The sequence below is a fragment of the Nymphaea colorata genome, chromosome 9 (genome assembly GCF_008831285.2).
Source record: "Nymphaea colorata isolate Beijing-Zhang1983 chromosome 9, ASM883128v2, whole genome shotgun sequence".
NCBI lineage: Eukaryota > Viridiplantae > Streptophyta > Magnoliopsida > Nymphaeales > Nymphaeaceae > Nymphaea > Nymphaea colorata.
Window position 1 is genome coordinate 21,459,865 of NC_045146.1, and position 18,741 is coordinate 21,478,605.

The 18,741-nt window shown below is 39.3% G+C and overlaps 1 protein-coding gene and 1 pseudogene across 1 annotated transcript; both read left to right on the forward strand.

Annotated features, from left to right (window-relative positions):
- The first annotated feature begins 4,175 nt into the window (after positions 1–4,175).
- LOC116260727 (probable inactive purple acid phosphatase 29) lies at positions 4,176–6,972 on the forward strand. The gene is made up of 3 exons (XM_031639172.2): positions 4,176–4,540; positions 5,138–5,553; positions 6,276–6,972. Exons 1-3 carry the CDS (start codon positions 4,276–4,278, stop codon positions 6,756–6,758), a joined length of 1,164 nt encoding a protein of 387 aa, XP_031495032.1. The 5' UTR covers positions 4,176–4,275; the 3' UTR covers positions 6,759–6,972.
- Positions 6,973–9,925: 2,953 nt separating this feature from the next.
- Positions 9,926–13,783, forward strand: LOC116260684 (probable inactive purple acid phosphatase 29; annotated as a pseudogene).
- The last annotated feature ends 4,958 nt before the right edge of the window (positions 13,784–18,741 follow it).

An 18,741-nucleotide genomic window follows, 5' to 3' on the forward strand; every position in this document is an offset into this window, starting at 1 on the left:
GCATTCGTTCTAAAGACACTATGTAGGGCTATCTCCTAAAATGCTGAGGAGTGCACCCAAAAAATCCGCAATCCATTTAATAGCTCGTCTATATGGTGCCCATGTCACAAGAGTTTTAATGTTATCTATAAGATATAGCTATATATGCCTAACACATGCAAGTCAAAACGTTTTTCTGTCTCATTACCGTTAAAAATAAAAGAAATGGAAGCGAGCTGAAAAGTGCCATGGTGATGCCTACAGGCACTGTACGCTGCTCGGAGTTTTAGAAGTCACGGCTATGAGGCATGTGCAAAAACCATCTCAAATGTTCAGATAATACAAAAAAAAACACGTAATGCATGAAACTTTATGCACTAAACCCACTGCATGCCTGCGAAGTCATGGTTTTCAACCATTTCTTTGTCTGCAGTTCTTCTTTCTCATTTATATCTTACTCACGACTTGGCAACAACAAGTTCTTCAAGTTCCTCTCGTTGAGAGCACTTTGGCTCATTCCCCTGTTTTAAAGTTTTAGGTTCTCTGCCATGAGTATTCTGCATCATATGGAGGAAAGCATGAGCGCCTTAAGCTGGGAGAAACTTAGAAATTGTAAATTATTTCTGGAGTTCTGATTTTGTTGTTCAAGTCATCTTTTGGATCCTTACTTTGCCAAGTACATCTGGTACAGAGGATCGATCATGTACTTCGCTCCCTCATTCACTTGCTTTTCTTTTACAAAAGATCATGCAGAAACAAAATGGTTCAGAGACTGGTTTTTCTCTGAACTTTCAGAGGTTGGCCTTAGTTCGTTGTTTGGGTTTTGAGCTGTTTGTTGTGCGACTTCGTCCTTTTTCTCTTCTGTCTCTGTACTTGCAGTGGCAACGCAGGTGCCCTCACCAGACAGGCCTTCATCATCAGCTACCCCCTCCCTTGCCTGCTTATCGGAGTAGGAGTCCTCCTCACTCTTTCTCGCAGCAGGTTGCACTGCTGCTTCTGCAGCCTCTTCATTTGCATGGACAGTCTCCTCCTAATTCCAGCATTTCACAGGCAGCAGATTTAGAACCAAACACGTGGATGTAAGGCAAACTTTCGAGATTGCAATCAAAATGGAAGTCTTGGGTAGAGTCAAGAATTTTAAAAATGAAAATGACAGCAATCCTTAATCCAAATAAACACTTCTCAATACTGTCCAGATAGACTAAGAGAAAAATCATCTCTTCACATTTTTACAGGATGCAAGATCAACATCAATCACTTGAGATTGTTTGTCATGATCAACAAAACTTAACGATACAAACTTAGTCCGACAAGTGTATGTTCTTTTGATATTCAAACAACGAAAAAGGCTATAGAAGCTACAATTCAGACGAATGACACATGTTTATCTCTAGAGACATCAAATTTGATGAGTTACTACCATATTTCAAGAACCACCACAATCATAAAAGTCATGGGGGGAAGACTACTTTGTTAAACATTAGCATATATGACGATCTAGATTCCATTTCGACCAACCAAGGATATCATAATGCACTAAAAGAAGCTCAAGTGCACACCTTGACCGAAAACATTAGAGTTCATGAAGTTGAAAGTGGCATGACTGAGATCATTGGGCCTAGAAAATCACAATGAACCACTCAACCACTTAGGCACTAAAAAGATTACATCACATATAAAAGGCAGTTATGCGTCCTGTGGAAATCCATGTGACATTTAATTTTTTTTTTTAACCACTTTGGCTTTTTGGTCACTACAGGGAGAGAGTTAGAACCAACATCATATGAGGAAGCCAAAGATAATCTTGCTTGGATCAAAGCTATGCAGGAAGAATTTGATGCCCTAAAACAAAAATAAATCCTTGGAAATCACTCAATTCAATTGCTTGAAGGAAAATGTGTGGTTGGCTGTAGATGAATGTTTAAAATCTAATGCAACAATGATAGAATGGTCATGATACAGGGCTATGCTTGTCGCAAAAGGGTGCACTGAAGCATAAAGAATGGATTATGAAGAAACATTTGCCCCAATAACAAAAATAAACACCGACCAAATATTGGTCTCGATTGCATGCAATTAAAATGAACACTGTTTTCATGCATATGCACAGAATAGGGGACTCATCTAATGACTCCGCCCTATTTATTACTAAAATTGCAAGGGTTTTCTATCAGGGATTTGCCACCCAAGAGATGACGAAATGATACCAATCCCTCCACATGGGTCTTTCTTTCTTTAGAGGCCTTTTTCTACTTTTAAATGACCTAAACTGGGTGGTATTTTTTATGCACCAACTGTACCAAGATTATTAAAAAAAAAAGGCTTTGTACCTTTTTTTCTTACTTAATGAAAAGGTCAACTTGTTCAAAAATAAAACTCTAATAATTACGTCACCCGTTTCCTTCCCTTCACGGCATGCTGCTTTTTTATAGAGCAGGAAGAAAAGCAAAATATATATATATATATATATATATATATATATATATATATATAATTTTTTATTAATCACCCAACGATATATATTTCTACTAAGGCTCCAGCCAAAGAAAAATTATTGCAGTTGCCGCTTTTTAGTTGGTTTCACACTGATGAACAGTGTTTTGTAATTTCCCATTAAGTAGACAAGATCGCGTGCACGTATATTCTTGTGAACTCCAATATTGTCTAGTCATTCAACTGACGCACCGTATGGAACCAACAACTATAAGCTGAAGAAGGAAGTTTTCCGATTCTTGAGATTGTGATTTCTTGTTCATGAACTCAACAAATACAGCTAAAGCGCTTTTTTTTTTTTTTTTGGAAGCCCACATATAGACTTCTATCTTGATGTTGTGAGAGAGAGAGAGGAAGAGAGATTATTAATCTTAGAAAGGAATTGGAAAGACACAAATTGTGAAAATGTTCAATTATTGGCATGCAGCATCCGATTTGAATATTGAATACATTTTTGTTTAGTGACCCCAAAAAAAAAAAAAATCAAAATCGAAAACCTAACCGAACACACAAGCCGACCTCAGATTCAATTTCTCAAATTTATAAAAATTAGTCTGACGTTGCATGCACGGTTAATGAGCCGAATGACCAAAAACTCATAGGCTACGTTTGATAATCTCAGATTTCACGTCCAAGGCTGGGATAGATTTTAAATGTATGGATTTATGGTCGCACACCTCCTCCCAGGGATCATAAATTCTTAGTTTTCATAATATCAACACAAATTTAAAATGCTCCAATTGAGAAATGGACTGTTTATTTAAGATGTAGATTTAAGCTACTTAAGATGTAGATTTAAGCTACTGTATACTTAAAATCAGCTTTAGATATCAGATCCGAGGTTATCAAAGCATGAAACCATCTCCACGGCTACCTACCTAAGGGAGAGCACCATTACCTCTTTTTTTTTTTTTTTTTTTTTTTTTTTTTCTTTTCAATAATTTATGGCAGCATGCTTCTTTAAAGTTGATTTGAAATCTCGATGGACATTATAATATACCTATCAACTAGAGTGTCGTACTGTCTCTCACCATTTCGCTGTACAAATCAATGACACCTATGAGAATTGAACTAACGATTAAACTCTCACTAACGGCCAACCCAACCAGCTAGGATGCATCCCTTAGAAATCCTCTAACCTAAACTTAAAATATGAGTTAGTGAAAAAAAAAAATGACAAGTGATGTATGTTCTTCTGTAAGCGAAATGAAACTTTTTAGTTTAAGAGGATAATATTGAAAATTATAAATCTCAAGGTACATGTTATGATTTAAGTGGAGACCCTTTTTCGGTGAGCAAAAATGAGGTATGTATAAGAAATTTGAAAGAAAAATTGAATGATCAAGTTTGAGTTAGATTATGGATTGTTTCGGTTCTTAAGTAAACACTCAGAATCAAAGAGAGTAAGGCAACCAAAGTTCCAAACCTTGGTCCTAAATAATTTGTACACTTACAATGTTTTGAGCCTGACGAACATACGGGTCAGATCTTCGCACAAATGTCCAACTCCCCATACTGAAGCTTATGGGTTTATCTCAGACATGGTGTGCCCAGATACGGGGTGATGACGGACCCGATCCGACCCGTTGGCAATGGGATCAAGCCTCAAGACTCGAGACACCGGGTCCATTCCACCGTTGCTGTCAAGTCAAAAAGGACGTCGGAGACTCTTTCCAACCCTGCGGCTACATCTCTCGCGTCAATGGCGATCAGGTCTTCGCGTTATGCCATAAATACAGGGAGGAGGAAGGAGGAGATGCGGAGTCGCAGCTCGAAGTGGCGAGGCAGGAAGGTGAAGTGGCGATGGCGAGGATGGAGGGGTTGCTTCTTCGGCAGGTCGCTTTGGTGTGGTGGTTTTGGTGCCTCTCGGCCGCTTCGGCTCTCCAGTTCTCGGGGAGAGGGCAATTCAAGATCCTGCAGGTGGCGGATATGCACTACGCGAACGGAAAGACGACGGCGTGCCGGGACGTGCTGCCGGAGCAGGTCGCCCGGTGCTCTGACCTCAACACCACCGCCTTCTTGGAGCGGATGATCCGAGCTGAGAAGCCTGACCTCATCGTCTTCACTGGTACGCCCCTCCTATCTCTCTCAATTGTCCTTGTTCAACTGAGGGCAGCGGCATTTTTAATTGTTTATTGTTGAGAAAACTCTTTTTTTCTACTTTGTATTAGAAGGCGGAATTGGAGTAGCTAGGCAAAAAGTCGACATGTATTTTGAGATTGAAACATAAAGTCGGACCGAAACAAGTTTGTAAAAAATACCACTGTTAAAGGTTGTTCGACTTTGGTGTTGTTTTCAATAGTTAGATACTCTTTAAAAAAATATTGAATTTTATTTAAGTATTATTTGATCTTTTTACATTTGAAATCCATGGGATATGATGTGACACATTTTTCGTTTTTATTGATGTGACAAAAGGTCATGCCAAAATTTATGGTTCATCATTTCAAATTTTTATTTTATCTTTTTTTATTGAAAAAAAATTGGAGAGGATAGGCCTCCATCTTTATTAACAAAAAAAAAAAAAAAAAGAGAGATGTGAGGATATCTGAAGATGAGGATGAAAATTTTGAAAATCTTTGCTTTTGCTGACGCCAATTGCAGATATCGCTTTCCTAATTAATTATGTCTCATTTCGTTTTAAATTGGACACTGTCAATAACAGGTGATAACATCTACGGATCGGATACAGCCGATGCAGTAAAATCCATGGATGCTGCATTTGCACCAGCGGTTGCGGCAGGGATACCATGGGCCGCTGTGCTAGGGAACCACGATCAAGAATCGACGTTGACGAGAGAAGGACTGATGAATCACATAGTGACCATGAAGCATACACTTTCCCTTGTCAATCCACCATCAACAACATCCGCCATTAACGGTAAAGAACCCCATATCGATGGTTTTGGTAACTACAACCTGGAGGTTCTCGGGGCTGATGGTTCGAAACTCCAAAGCAAGTCGGTCCTGAATCTCTATTTCCTGGATAGTGGTGATTACGCCCCTCCATCGATTGGTGGGTATGATTGGATCAAAACTTCTCAGCAAGCTTGGTTCCAGAGGACATCCTTCAAGCTGCAGGTAGATTTTGGCAATTCTTCTTTTTCATTTTACATTTACCTTCCAGTGATTCACGGCCTTTCACGAGTCATTTCATTCAACACTGTTGTTCATGCTCGTAGAACATACTTGAGATAATACTCTATAGTAATTCATGTTAGGGCTGCCATTGACGCCGACTTCAGTTCTCAGTAAAAAGGAAAATCGAACAGATTCAATACTGCATATTGGCCTGCTTCAACACTGGCTGAAGGCAAGATGTGAATGTACCCATTGGGATCTAGATTACAAAGTCGAGTTTCTGAAGTACGAGGGACGTTGCCTGTAGGTTTGATATTATTTGTAGTTTCATGGTTAGTTAAGCTTGAAATTACTGAGTCTAGAAAATTGATGAATCTAAAAGTCCAATACCAGTCATAAAATCTACTTCATCAGCCGAGTAAATAGGAACTAAATTCTGCTAAACCTGTAAGTAGGTGCTGAAAATAACAAATTGACGTATTGAGTAGAAAGGAAAGTAGTACAGAAACCCAGAAGTTATGGGTGACCATAGTAAATGAAGACTGACTGAGAATAGATGCGCATTCATGGTAACTCCGACACGCTCTCATTTAAACCAAAAAAAATATGCGCTAAAACTTTTCCCTACGGCTGGAAAATTTTTTGCCACCTTAGAAGCAGAAAAACCATCGATTCTGCAATGCTTTTTGTTCTGATTCACAAGCTCTTAATCGTGCCTGCAGAAGAACTACACGAGTGCTCCAGAAGCTCAGTCAGAACCAGCACCGGGCTTGGTTTATTTTCATATCCCGTTGCAAGAGTATGCTCGATTCGATGCCTCCAACTTCACAGGCGTAAAGCTTGAACCAGCTGGGAATGGGATCAGTTCTTCAAAGATAAACTCGGGCTTCTTTTCAACCATGGTGAAAGCAGGGGATGTGAGGGCAGTTTTCACAGGGCATGATCATTTGAACGATTTCTGCGGCAAACTCTCGGACATAAACTTATGCTATGCAGGTGGGTTTGGCTACCATGCTTATGGGAAAGCAGGGTGGTCCAGGAGAGCAAGAGTAGTACTTGTTTCTCTAGAGAAAGACAAGTATAACGCTACTTGGGGTGGAGTTAAATCAATCCGAACTTGGAAGCGTTTAGATGATGCGCCTCTGTCCAAGATTGATGAACAGACACTGTGGCAGAAGGTTCCATCCGGCAAGCCTGGAAAATAGTTCTTCGGATTTCGTGTCTCAAAAGACGTCAAAAATTCTGAAGCTTACAAACTCATAATATGTTTCCTAGCTATGACAAGCGCCCCCCCCCACTCTGAAGCAATATCCAAGCCAGAAAATTGTACTTTTTAGAATTTATGTACCCAATAAGAGTTAGCTGAACCAACATGTACTGTTTGTATTTTTGCTTCTCCTATGAATTCTACCATCCTCATATTCCTCTCTCTCTCTCTCGTGTGCCTAAGCTGTCATGCGGGGTGCAGGAAGGGAACAACTACTTGCAGAGTTTGATCGGCAAAGCTGTAGAAGGATAATAAAGGGCATGATTGTGTGGAGCGAAGGAAATTTTTCCTTGATTCTAAATTAATTCGTTTTTAGGCCAGAATAAATATGACAGCAAAAAGGATATGACGTTTGATGGGTGTAAATGAAAGGGTGGAAAAAACTTTTGATCCGTTGGGATTTTATGAACATGCTACATACACGTAGCCAAGGATTCATCCTAATATTGAACAACACAACACGCAGTTAGCAGTCGGTAGCATCTCATGCATGAGTAAGAAGCGCCTTAAAGACTGACATCGCAGCAGGTAATAAGATCTAAAGTTTACATTAACGAGAAAGGAAACCTTCATGCACATAAAAAAGCGACTCGAACGACAATTGAAACTGCAACTGAGAGGGCAGTTAAACAATGAAAGGAAATCAATAGGTATAAAGGATCATCTAGACGAGGGGCGAAGGGAAAGGCCAGGGCCTGGCCTTAAGTTTTGAAATTTTAAAATTTACCGCTTAAATTTTTCCTAAGACCGGCCCCTACAAAATTTTCGGAAAAATGGAGGTACTGGCACCTGCTAAAAATTTTATTTAATGGTCGCATGATTCACTAAAAAAAAAAAAATTTGTGTTACAGTGGTGTCACTACTAGGAGGCGCCCGGTGAACATATATATATATATATATACAGGTGAAAGAAATCACCGGTGTTTACATATATACAGGTGGCATGACCACGGGTTCAGATGAGGCCTTATTCGCCCTCGGTATGGGTTTCGCATCTCCTGTTCCAAAACTTCGTGCCACCTGTTAAAAAAATGAAAAAACAAAACGGAAGACCCAATTTTTTCTTTTCCTCTCGCTTCTTCCCTCCCTCCGACTTCCTGTGTGCACTCCATCTCTGTATCTCGCATTTCCTGTCGCCCTCGCCGCGGTCCTCGTCACTCACAGCTCGCTTTTCCCTTCCATCGCTGATGGACAGACAGTTGCCGCCGCCCACAGGTATGCCGGTCTTTCTCTCTCTCTCCTCCTTTACATGACTCAGAGAGACGGCGAGAGGAGCTGCCGGAGCAGCCTTCTTGTTTTGACAGCCAGAGGGGCAATTAATCTGGTGTTTCAAGGTGTCCTAGCCCCTTTGTTCCTGTTTTCCTCACCAGTTTTTCTGATCTTGTGTTATTGCTTGAGGTTTACCGGGTTGCAGGCCCGTACTGTCGCTCTCGTTCGGCTTCCAGTTTTGATCAATATATCTGTTCGTTCTCTTTTTAGTAAAATTTCCAGTTAAAATAAACAGTTTTATTGCCTTATTTGGGACTACTCATTGCACGCTTGATTTCGACATTTCAGAGTTTGGGATTCAGAAATTCAAGGGAAGATCTTCCTTCCTTGATATTAGATCACAAATTTTCACAAACATTAAAATGCAGATCCTAGATCTGATATGTAATATTTGGATTTGAGGCACCAGTTTCTTGTCAAAGCAGTGAAGCTGTTAGTCAAATTATTTTAGTCCACAGTTGGTTTAATGCTTCTTTTTGCATTTGATTTAGTTGACTTCTTTTCTTTGTGAAAAAAATTCAGGTGGCAGTAATACTGGAGAATGGTGATTCTCATGAAGGTGATCTTTTAGTTGGCGCTGATGGTATCTGATCTCAAGTAAGAAAAGAAAATATTGTTTTATTAATCAAGCCAAAACTATTTATTCAAAGGCTCAGCCTACTAACTGTTCCAATTCCTTTAGATCTTGTGGAGATCGAGTTTAGCTCTAGGAAACCACCTAATTGCGATGGTCTGACATTTTCTTCATACCATTAGAAAAAAAATGAATAGATAGTAAAATAATTAAGAGGAGCTCTTGCCAAAAGGAAAATATTACAGTTCACTGCTTCTTAGCTCTCTGCTTGAGTGGCGTCAATTTGGAGACAGAAATTACTTTATTTGATATTGATATTTCTCTAATTTTTTTACTTATTTATATTATTGAACTATCCCTTAAAATCTAAAAGTAAAACTATTGATATTCCTTAATGGAACTTCTCCAAGCAACTTATAGGCGGCCAGCCATGTCAAATGATCCTTTCGGCATATATGAAGCAGGAACAAGCGGAAATTAGCTGCCCAAGAGAAGGATGGCTTCTTTGGCAACAATGGTTGGTGGAGAAGTTGAGACAAAGGATATATGGGTGGAGGTTTTGAATGGTTCTTGTTGGTGCTCACATGCATATTTCATGTGAGTCAGGCGGTGGCCTAGCATTTGTAGATTTCTCCATCCTAGTTTGAACAAAGAAATTTTCTAGCCTCTCTCTGCACACTATTATGCATCAGGTATTGATCAGCTCAAGATAGCATAAATCTCGACATCAGAATCTAAGTTTTGCATAAAAAAAAATCCAGGTTTTTGATCTAGTGTTTGTCTATGAGTCCAAATTTTTGAAAATCAAGAGGCAGAGCAACCTGCTTCTGCAGTGGATTCTTCGCCCGACAAAGACTCCCTTATAGACACCTTTTTGCGGGTTTTTTTATAGTCCATACGCGTACGTCTACTTTCTACAACAAGGTAAGTGGAACCTACCTCCAACCACTCATTGAAAATATATGTGAAAACGAAAACATACTTGAAATGATAGAATGGCACTCTAACGTCAATGTACTGCTACAGAACAGGCCGAGTGGGGATAGAATGGCACTCTGACAAGTCAATGGACCAGTGGTGACGAAAGGTCCTCGGAGACAGCGGCGACATCTCGCGCCAATGGCGGTCAGGCCTTCGTGTTATACCACAAATACAGGGAGAAGGGAGGTATGGAGTCGCAGCTCGGAGTGGCGGAAAGGGAAGGTGAAGTGGCGATGGCGAGGATGGAGGGGTTGCTTTTCGGCAGGCCGCTTTGGTGTGGTGGTTTTGGTGGCTCTCGGCCGCTTCGGCTCTCCGGTTCCCGAAGAGAGGGAATTCAAGATTCTGCAGGTGGCGGATATGCACTACGCGAACGGGAAGACGACAGAGTGCCAGGACGTGCTGCCGGAGCAGGTCGCTGGATGCTCCGACCTCAACACCGCCTTCATGGGGCGGATGATCCGAGCCGAGAAGCCTGACCTCATCGTCTTCACTGGTACGCCCCTCCAATCTCTCGCAAGTGTTTGTGGCATCGCGGGAAACCCTTTCTTTTTTCTATATGTGTTTCGCGAACGTCCGATTGTCCAGAGCGGCTTGGTTGTTCGGGTCAGAACAGCCGCGTTCTACTTTTGTCAAGTACACCACCGTCCCGATTGTCCAGAGCGGCTTGGTTGTTCGGGTCAGAACAGCCGCGTTCTACTTTTGTCAAGTGAAATAAAGCTGGTTACATGCAAGAGGCCATACACAGGCCTTGCGTACATTTTCAAAGTGGGTGCGGGTTCGGAAACACATGTTTATACACTGAGTCGTGTACACCGGTAACCATTTCTCGCAAATTATTGTAATCGAGTCAGGCCGTGCCAAGCTCGGGCTCAGGTTTTGTTGAGCATCAGACCCAGGCTCAAGCTCGAGTTTCAGACATCACGCTAGCCCAGACCAGGCTTTTATTCCGGTTGAACCGAGCCGGTCGGATGCCCAAGCTTCCATAGAGTTCTCCAAACAGCATCGTGTACAGAGTGTGGGGGCATTTAATTTCTTTTTTATTGTTCAGATGATTCTTTTTTTGGCTACTTCCTTTTAGAAAGGCGAAATTGGAGGGGTTGAGCAAAAAGTAGACATGTATTTTGAGACTGAAAACAAAAAGGTTTGTAGAGATGGATTTGGGATAATTAGCTTATAACATAAAGAGGGATTGAAACTATTTTGTAGAAATGTCACTATGGGGTTACATAACAAATGTCTAACTATGGCTATTAGACCTTCGTATACAAAGTTTGATGGGAAATCATTTAGTCAGTTGATTTTAATGAAATAAGCCGATAGAGATTAAGGTGCAAATATAAAAATTAACCTATCTCTTCAAAAGTTTAAAACACCCTTTAAAGAAGACTATTCATATAAGTGGTGTTCCATTACTTTGTATTTGAAATCCATGATGTGACATGCTTCTATTGATATAATAAAAGATCTTCTATGATAAGAAAATCTATGGCTCATCATTGGAAGTTCTTAGTTTGAATCTTTGCATTGGGAAAAATTGGATTTAAGATTAGAAAATAAATGGTTTAATCTTAAAGACACGGTTTTCGAATATTCAGGATTTTGGATCAAGGGCAATAAAAATCCCTTAAAGAAACTCATTTATTTTCCTTTTTATTTGAAGAGCATTCCAAACTCTTGAAAAAAGCAGCTTGTTAATTTTTCCTATTTGCAACTTAATTTCCTCTATATTAATTAATTTTTTTATATATTTGCAACCAAATTTCCAGTATGTGATATCCTTTGAATCAATGGCTTAAATAATTCCTAGCTATCTATTTTTCTGAAACACCGATTTGTTTATGAATGATGTAATTTTGTATCAAGCGAGCGTTGATACTTGAACGTACCTGTTTTCTGCAAATTATGTATATAGACACCATAAAAACCATGCCAGCGATCTAAGATCTGGGTATAGACATGCCCGTCGATTTGAACTCTATGGAAGGAAACTGCTTCTCTCTAGGTAGGGTAGTATATGTATGGTCATGGTTGTTCAGTTTAGGACTAATGCATGCCCACTTCATTTCAAGTCCTATTTTCTACATAATTAGGCGATCCAGTTCCTTTCTTTATTAAATCAATTGTGAGCGAAGGAATACTTCAAATAAGCTGAAACCAGTCTTCCTTTTTCCTACCGTCTACCGTTACTTTGATGATATTTATGTGAAGAAGGAGACTCCCGTCAATCAGAATATTCTACATCAACCATTTGCAGTATAAAGAACCAACTCCTAATGTAATTAAACTAATAACCAAACTTTCAAGGCATGCAATCCGACTAGATAATCAGAAAAATAGAGCAACATATCATAGTAAATTATGAGTGAGTATTAAATAATTAAACGGGATCTGATCACGCGTGGGTGCCAGGGGGGAAAAGAGATTGAAGTTCTTCTCTCCTTATTTGAAACACTATTTTATCCAGGTAAACTCCCCATGTCTGAAGTTGCGAACCAGAAAGGTGGCTTGTTGGTCTTAGAGCCTTTGGTTTTAAAGTTTTATTACTAAAAAAAGAGTTCCTTTCAAGCATTTCGTCCTGTACCACCTGGCTTACGATTGCAGGTGACGGGGACACACTGTCTCGGCTGAAGAACAGAATGAAATTTTGAAAATCTTTGCTTTTGCTGACGCCAATTGCAGATACCGCTTTCCTAATTAATTATGTCTCGTTTCGTTTTAAATTGGACACTGTCAATAACAGGAGATAACATCTACGGTAACGATACAACCGATCCAGTAAAATCCATGGATGCTGCATTTGCACCAGCGGTGGCGGCAGGGATACCATGGGCCGCTGTGCTAGGGAACCACGATCAAGAATCGACGTTGACGAGGGAAGGACTGATGAATCACATAGTGACCATGAAGCATACACTTTCCCTTGTCAATCCACCATCAACCATGAAGCATACACTTTCCCATATCGATGGGTTTGGTAACTACAATCTGGAGGTTCTCGGGGCTGATGGTTCGAAACTCCAAAGCAAGTCGGTACTGAATCTCTATTTCCTGGACAGTGGTGATTACCCCACTGTTCCATCGATGGGTAAGTATGATTGGATCAAACGTTCTCAGCAAGTTTGGTTCCGGAGACATCCTTCAAACTGCAGGTAGATTTTGGCTGTTCTTCTTTTTCATTTTACTTTTGCCTTGATTGATTCCCGGCCTTCATCAAGTCATTTCATTCAAAATCTGTTGTTCATGCTCGTATAGCAACTGACAAGTGACAACCACCCTCAGTCCCTCTCTGACTCGCTCATTAGCAATCAATAATTAAGCTTACTTGAGATAGAATTCTATAGTAAGTAATTCATGTTAGTGTGCCATTGACACCGACTTCAGTTCTCAGTAAAATGGACATCGAGCTGATTCAATAGTGCATATTGGCCTGCCTCAATACTGGCTCAAGAAAAGTAATGTACCCATTGGGATCTAGATTACGAAGTCGAGTTTCTGAACCAGGGACTTCCCCGTAGTTTTGATATTAGTTGTAGTTTGAGTTAAACTTGAAATTACTGAATCTAGAAAATCGATGAATCAAAAGTCCAATACAATCCAGTCATAAAGCCTACTTCATACGAGTAAATAGGCACTAAATTCTGCTAAAAGTAGTTACTAAAAATAACATATTGACGCATAGCGTAGAAACCAAAGTAATACAGAAAATGCAGACTGACTGTGACCGTCAGAACAGATGCGCAGTTCTTCTTTCAATGTGGACCTTTCATGGTAACTCTGACACGTTTTCATTTAAACCAAAAAATATCCGCGCAAAACATTTCCTCCGGGCGGAAAACTTTTGTCACCTTAGGAACAGAAAAACCATCAATTCTACTCTGCTTGTTGTTCTCATTCAGAAGCTCTTAATCGTTCATGCAGAAGAACTACACGAGCGCACCAGAAGCTCAGTCAGAACCAGCACCAGGGTTGGCCTATTTCCATATCCCGTTGCCAGAATATGCTCAATTCGATTCCTCCAACTTCACAGGCGTAAAGCAAGAAAATATCAGTTCTCCAAGGATACACTCAGGCTTCTTTTCAACCATGGTGAAAGCAGGGATGTGAAGGCAGTTTTAATAAGTTGAGCCAAAGAGAAAAAGATCACAACAGAAACAGAATTTACGTGGTTCGGCTTAGATGCCTACATCCACGGTAGAAGAAGGAGGAGCTCTGTTTTTCATTATATCGTTTTTGTTCAAGGTACACTTGCTCTTTATATGAGATTACAATATAATAGGAAGCGTTCCATAGTAACTCGTTGAGGCAACGGTACAAAGAAGAGGAAGGCAGATTTGGGTCTTTCTTAAAATATTATTTCCTTATATAATTCAACTTCTCCTCAATTCCAACGTTCTCCTCAACGGTTCTTGATTTCCTCCCTTGATCTCCTCCAATTTGCGTGACAGTCTCCCTTCAAGTTGGTGCACATATATCAATATGTCCCAACTTGTTTGCAATAGTGTGATGTCTTTCTTTGCTGAGAGCTTTTGTGAAAATATCAGCCAACTGATGTTCGCTTCTGACATGAGGTGTTTCAATAATTCCACTATGGATTTTTCTCTAACAAAGTGACAATCCACTTCTATGTGTTTTGTCCTTTCATGAAAAACGGATTAGCACTGATATGAATTGCCGCCATATTGTCACACATTAATTTCATCGTTCCTTATGTTCAATGTTCATGTCCTTTAATAAGACTCTAGTCCATATCAACTCGCATGTGCAGGTAGCCAAGGCTCTATATTCTGCTTCTGCACTTGATCGAGCTACTACAGATTGTTTTTTGCTTTTCCATGATACTAGATTTCACCCACAAAAGTACAATATCCTGAAGTTGATCTTCTATCGTTTGGATTTCCTGCCCAATCAGCATCTGTATATCCAATGACATTGAGACAATCGTTTCTTCTCATTAAGATTCCTCTCCCCGGAGTCCCCTTCAGATATTTTAGAATTCGATGTGCAGCTTCTACATGAGTTGACATAGGCTTATGCATGAACTGACTCACAAGGTTGACTGCGTATGTGATGTCTGGTCTAGTCACAGTAAGATAGATAAGCTTTCCAATAAGTCTCTGAAAACTTTGAACATTTTCAACTGGTTCCCTTCTTCATTTCTTAGCTAGCTTGCAATTGATTTCCATGGGAGTATCAGCACACTTAGTCCCCAAGTAACCAGTTTCTTTGAGGAGATCTAGAGTGTATTTTCTTTGACAAATAAACACTCCTTTATCCGATTGTGCCACTTCAATGCCAAGAAAGTATCTCAATCTTCCTAGGTCTTTTATCTCAAATTCTTTATTGAGATACTCTTTTACTCGTGTCATGTTTTGAATGTCGTCTCCTGTTATTATAATATCATCTACATAAACCAGCAATATGGTGACCTTAGAAGCACGATTGTAGATAAACATGGTATAGTCAGACGTGCTTTTGGAAAAACCAATTTTCACAAGAGCCTCACTGAGTCGAGAGAACCATGCCCGGGGAGATTGTTTTAAACCATATAGGGCCTTCTTCAGTTTACACACATATCCCTTTTCACTTTTGATGCCTTCTGGAGTTTCCATGAAGACTTCTTCATTTAAGTCACCATGCAAGAATGCATTTTTTACATCCAACTGCATAAGTTCCCACCTTTTGTTTGAAGCTACTGATAGTAGTATTTGAGAGAGCTCATTTTTGCAACTGGAGCAAATGTTTCATTATAATCGATCCCTTCGGTTTGAGTATATCCTTTTGCAACCAACCTTGCCTTGAACCTCTCGACAGATCCATCACTCCTATATTTTATTTTGTACACCCACTTGCACCCAACAACCTTTTTTCCTTCTGGTAGAGGCACCATTTCCAAGTGTGGTTTCTTTGTAGTGCTTTTAGTTCTTCTTTCATGGCGTCTCTCCATCTTGGGTCCTTGTTTGCCTGCAAGAAATTCTTAGGCTCTTCATGGTGGTAAGTATTCAATACATAATCTCGATATGATTTTGACAAATTTTCAAAAGTCAGATAATCATCAATGGAATGAATTTTGTCAAAAGATAAGTATGTATAGAAATCACTTAGCCTGGTTGGTGGTTTGGTGGATCTAGACGATCTCCATAATAGTTGCTCAGTCACGGCTTCTTGGGTTGGCCTTGGAGATATTTCATTGTCTTGAGGAACAATAGTACGATCAGCTTCATTAGATGAGGATGTTGATTGTCGTCACTTTGATTTTGGTTCCCAAGAAGTTGATTTGCATTGGAATACTTACTTACGTTTTCATGAATGCTTACCAAAGGTTGTGGGAGACTAATGTCAACAAGTTGTTTATGTTTTGTCTCCCCTGAACGTCATTCTCATAAAACGGTTCTTGCTCAAAAACTTTACGTCACGAGTCACAAAAATTTTTTTAAATGAGGTTCATAACATTTGAACCTTTCTTTTTACTTGAATATCCAAGAAAATGCATTTCATAGCTCTTTTTTCTAATTTATTCCTAAATTTTTCTTGAATATGAACAAAACATTTGCATCCAAAAACTTTAAAATGATTAATAGAAACTGATTTGTTTAGAAGTAATTGAATTGGAATTTGATCGTTAATGCTCGAATTAGGTATTCTATTTGCTATATAGCAAGCAGTTCCTATTGCTTCAGACCAAAAACGGATGGGAACATTCATGTTCATCATAAGGGACCTAGCAATACTAAGCAATTGTCGGTTCTTGCGTTCAGCAACCCCATTTTGTTGGGGAGTACCGGCACAAGTGAGTTGGGGACATATGCCTTTCTTTTTCATGAAATCATCAAGAATTTTATTGACATATTCACCTCCATTGTCCGATCGTAATTTTTTTATTTTGGTCCCATATTGCGTGTATACAAGCTCATAATATTCTTCAAAAGTTTTAGCAACATCACTCTTATTTTTTAGAAATAAAGCCAAGTCATGGAGTTTTATCATCCATCAATAAAAGAAAACATAGTATCTATATCTAGAATGAGACTCAACTGTGCGGTCATTGTCATGGCTTCCAAAACAATGTCACGAGTCATGCAATTAAATCTTTTTAAATGAGGTTCATAACATTTGAACCCTTTCTTTTTACTTGAATATCCAAGAAAAATGCATTTCATAGCTCTTTTTCTAATTTATTCCTAAATTTTTCTTGAATATGAACAAAACATTTACATCCAAAAACTTTAAAATGATTAATAGAAACTGATTTGTTTAGAAGTAATTGAATTGGAATTTGACGTTAATGCTCGAATTAGGTATTCTATTTGCTATATAGCAAGCAGTTCCTATTGCTTCAGACCAAAAACGGATGGGAACATTCATGTTCATCATAAGGGACCTAGCAATACTAAGCAATTGTCGGTTCTTGCGTTCGGCAACCCCATTTTGTTGGGGAGTACTGGCACAAGTGATTGGGGACATATGCCTTTCTTTTTCATGAAATCATCAAGAATTTTATTGACATATTCACCTCCATTGTCCGATCGTAATTTTTTTATTTTGGTCTCATATTGCGTGTATACAAGCTCATAATATTCCTCAAAAGTTTTAGCAACATCACTCTTATTTTTTAGAAAATAAAGCAAGTCATGGAGTTTTATCATCATAAAGAAACATAGTATCTATATCTAAATGAGACTCAACTGGGCTGGGCCCAAACATCAGAATGAATTAAATCAAAGTTTTCAGCAGACCTTTTTCCAGAGTTTTGAAAAGGTAATCTAGTCGATTTTGAGAATTCACATGCATCACAAGAATGCCCATCAGGTTTGACGTTAGGAACAAGAATTTTCAGCGACCTATCTGAAATATGACCAAGCCGAGAGTGCCACAATTTGTAATCAGATATCTTTTCCGCACGAGCAAGAAGACCAGCCTCAATGTTGTCTAAGACATATAGACCGTTGTGCTCATACCCTCTACCAATCTCCTTCCTCGACTTCTTGTCCTAAAACATTCTTTGGAGAGAAAATAGCTAAGCAGTCATAATCTTTAGTTATCTTACTTATAGATATAAGATTGCAGAAAGTTTAGGAATATAAAGCACACAAGAACTTTTATTTGATTTTAAGAAACAAGATTCCCCAATGCCTTCTATAGGAATGGGTGTGCCATCGGCCGTGAATACATGCCGATTTTTTTCAAGAGTTAAATTAACTATTTTAGAGGGGTCACCGGTCATGTGATCGGTGGCCCCGGAATCAATGATCCATCCAAGATTTTTTGAATGAGAATGAGGGCATGGTGCGTACCTTCAGACGAATTTCCAATAGGCTGAGTAGAAACCAGATTTGTCTTAGAAAAATGCTGGAAAAATTTTTCTAACTCTTCACGGGTGATGAAGTTGGCTGTGTTGGGGCTGTTGGATGAAAGTGACTTCTCCTTTGAAGATGGCTTTCCATTTAGCTCCCAACACTTTTCTCTAGTGTGTCCAGTCTTTTTGCAGTATGAACATTTTAACTGATTTCTTCCTCTATGCATGATGGTCACATTTCCATCGCCTTTGATATCAGATCTGAAATTGTTGGGCCGTGGTTCTGAACGAGTTTGATATGCTAGTTTTTCACTAGTATCTTCAGCAGCCTCACTTTTCTTTTCCGGATTCATAACTTTCCGGCGAGCAACCTCTCTTTGTATGCTTTGACAAACTTGATTAAAATTTGGCAATGGATTTGTCATGAGTATTTGACTTCTAACACTCTCAAACTCTATTCCGAGTCCACCAAGGAAACGAAAAATTTTATCTTCTTCCAAACGTTGTCTATAAACATTTGGGTCAGTTGTAGCAGGGCGATATTGCATTAGTTCCTCCCATAGACTACGGTATTGGCTGAGATAAGATTGTATCGACTTGTCTCCCATTGAGAGATGAGCAAGTTCTAATTGAATTTGATAAACTCTAGCCAAACTGTTTTGTTCCCCATATACTTCCTTTAAAGTGTCCCATATATCCTTAGCCGTTTCATGATAAACAAGCATATTTGAAACACTAGGCTCCATGGAATTTATTAACCAAGACATGACTAAATCATTTTCAGATTGCCATTCATCAAATTTT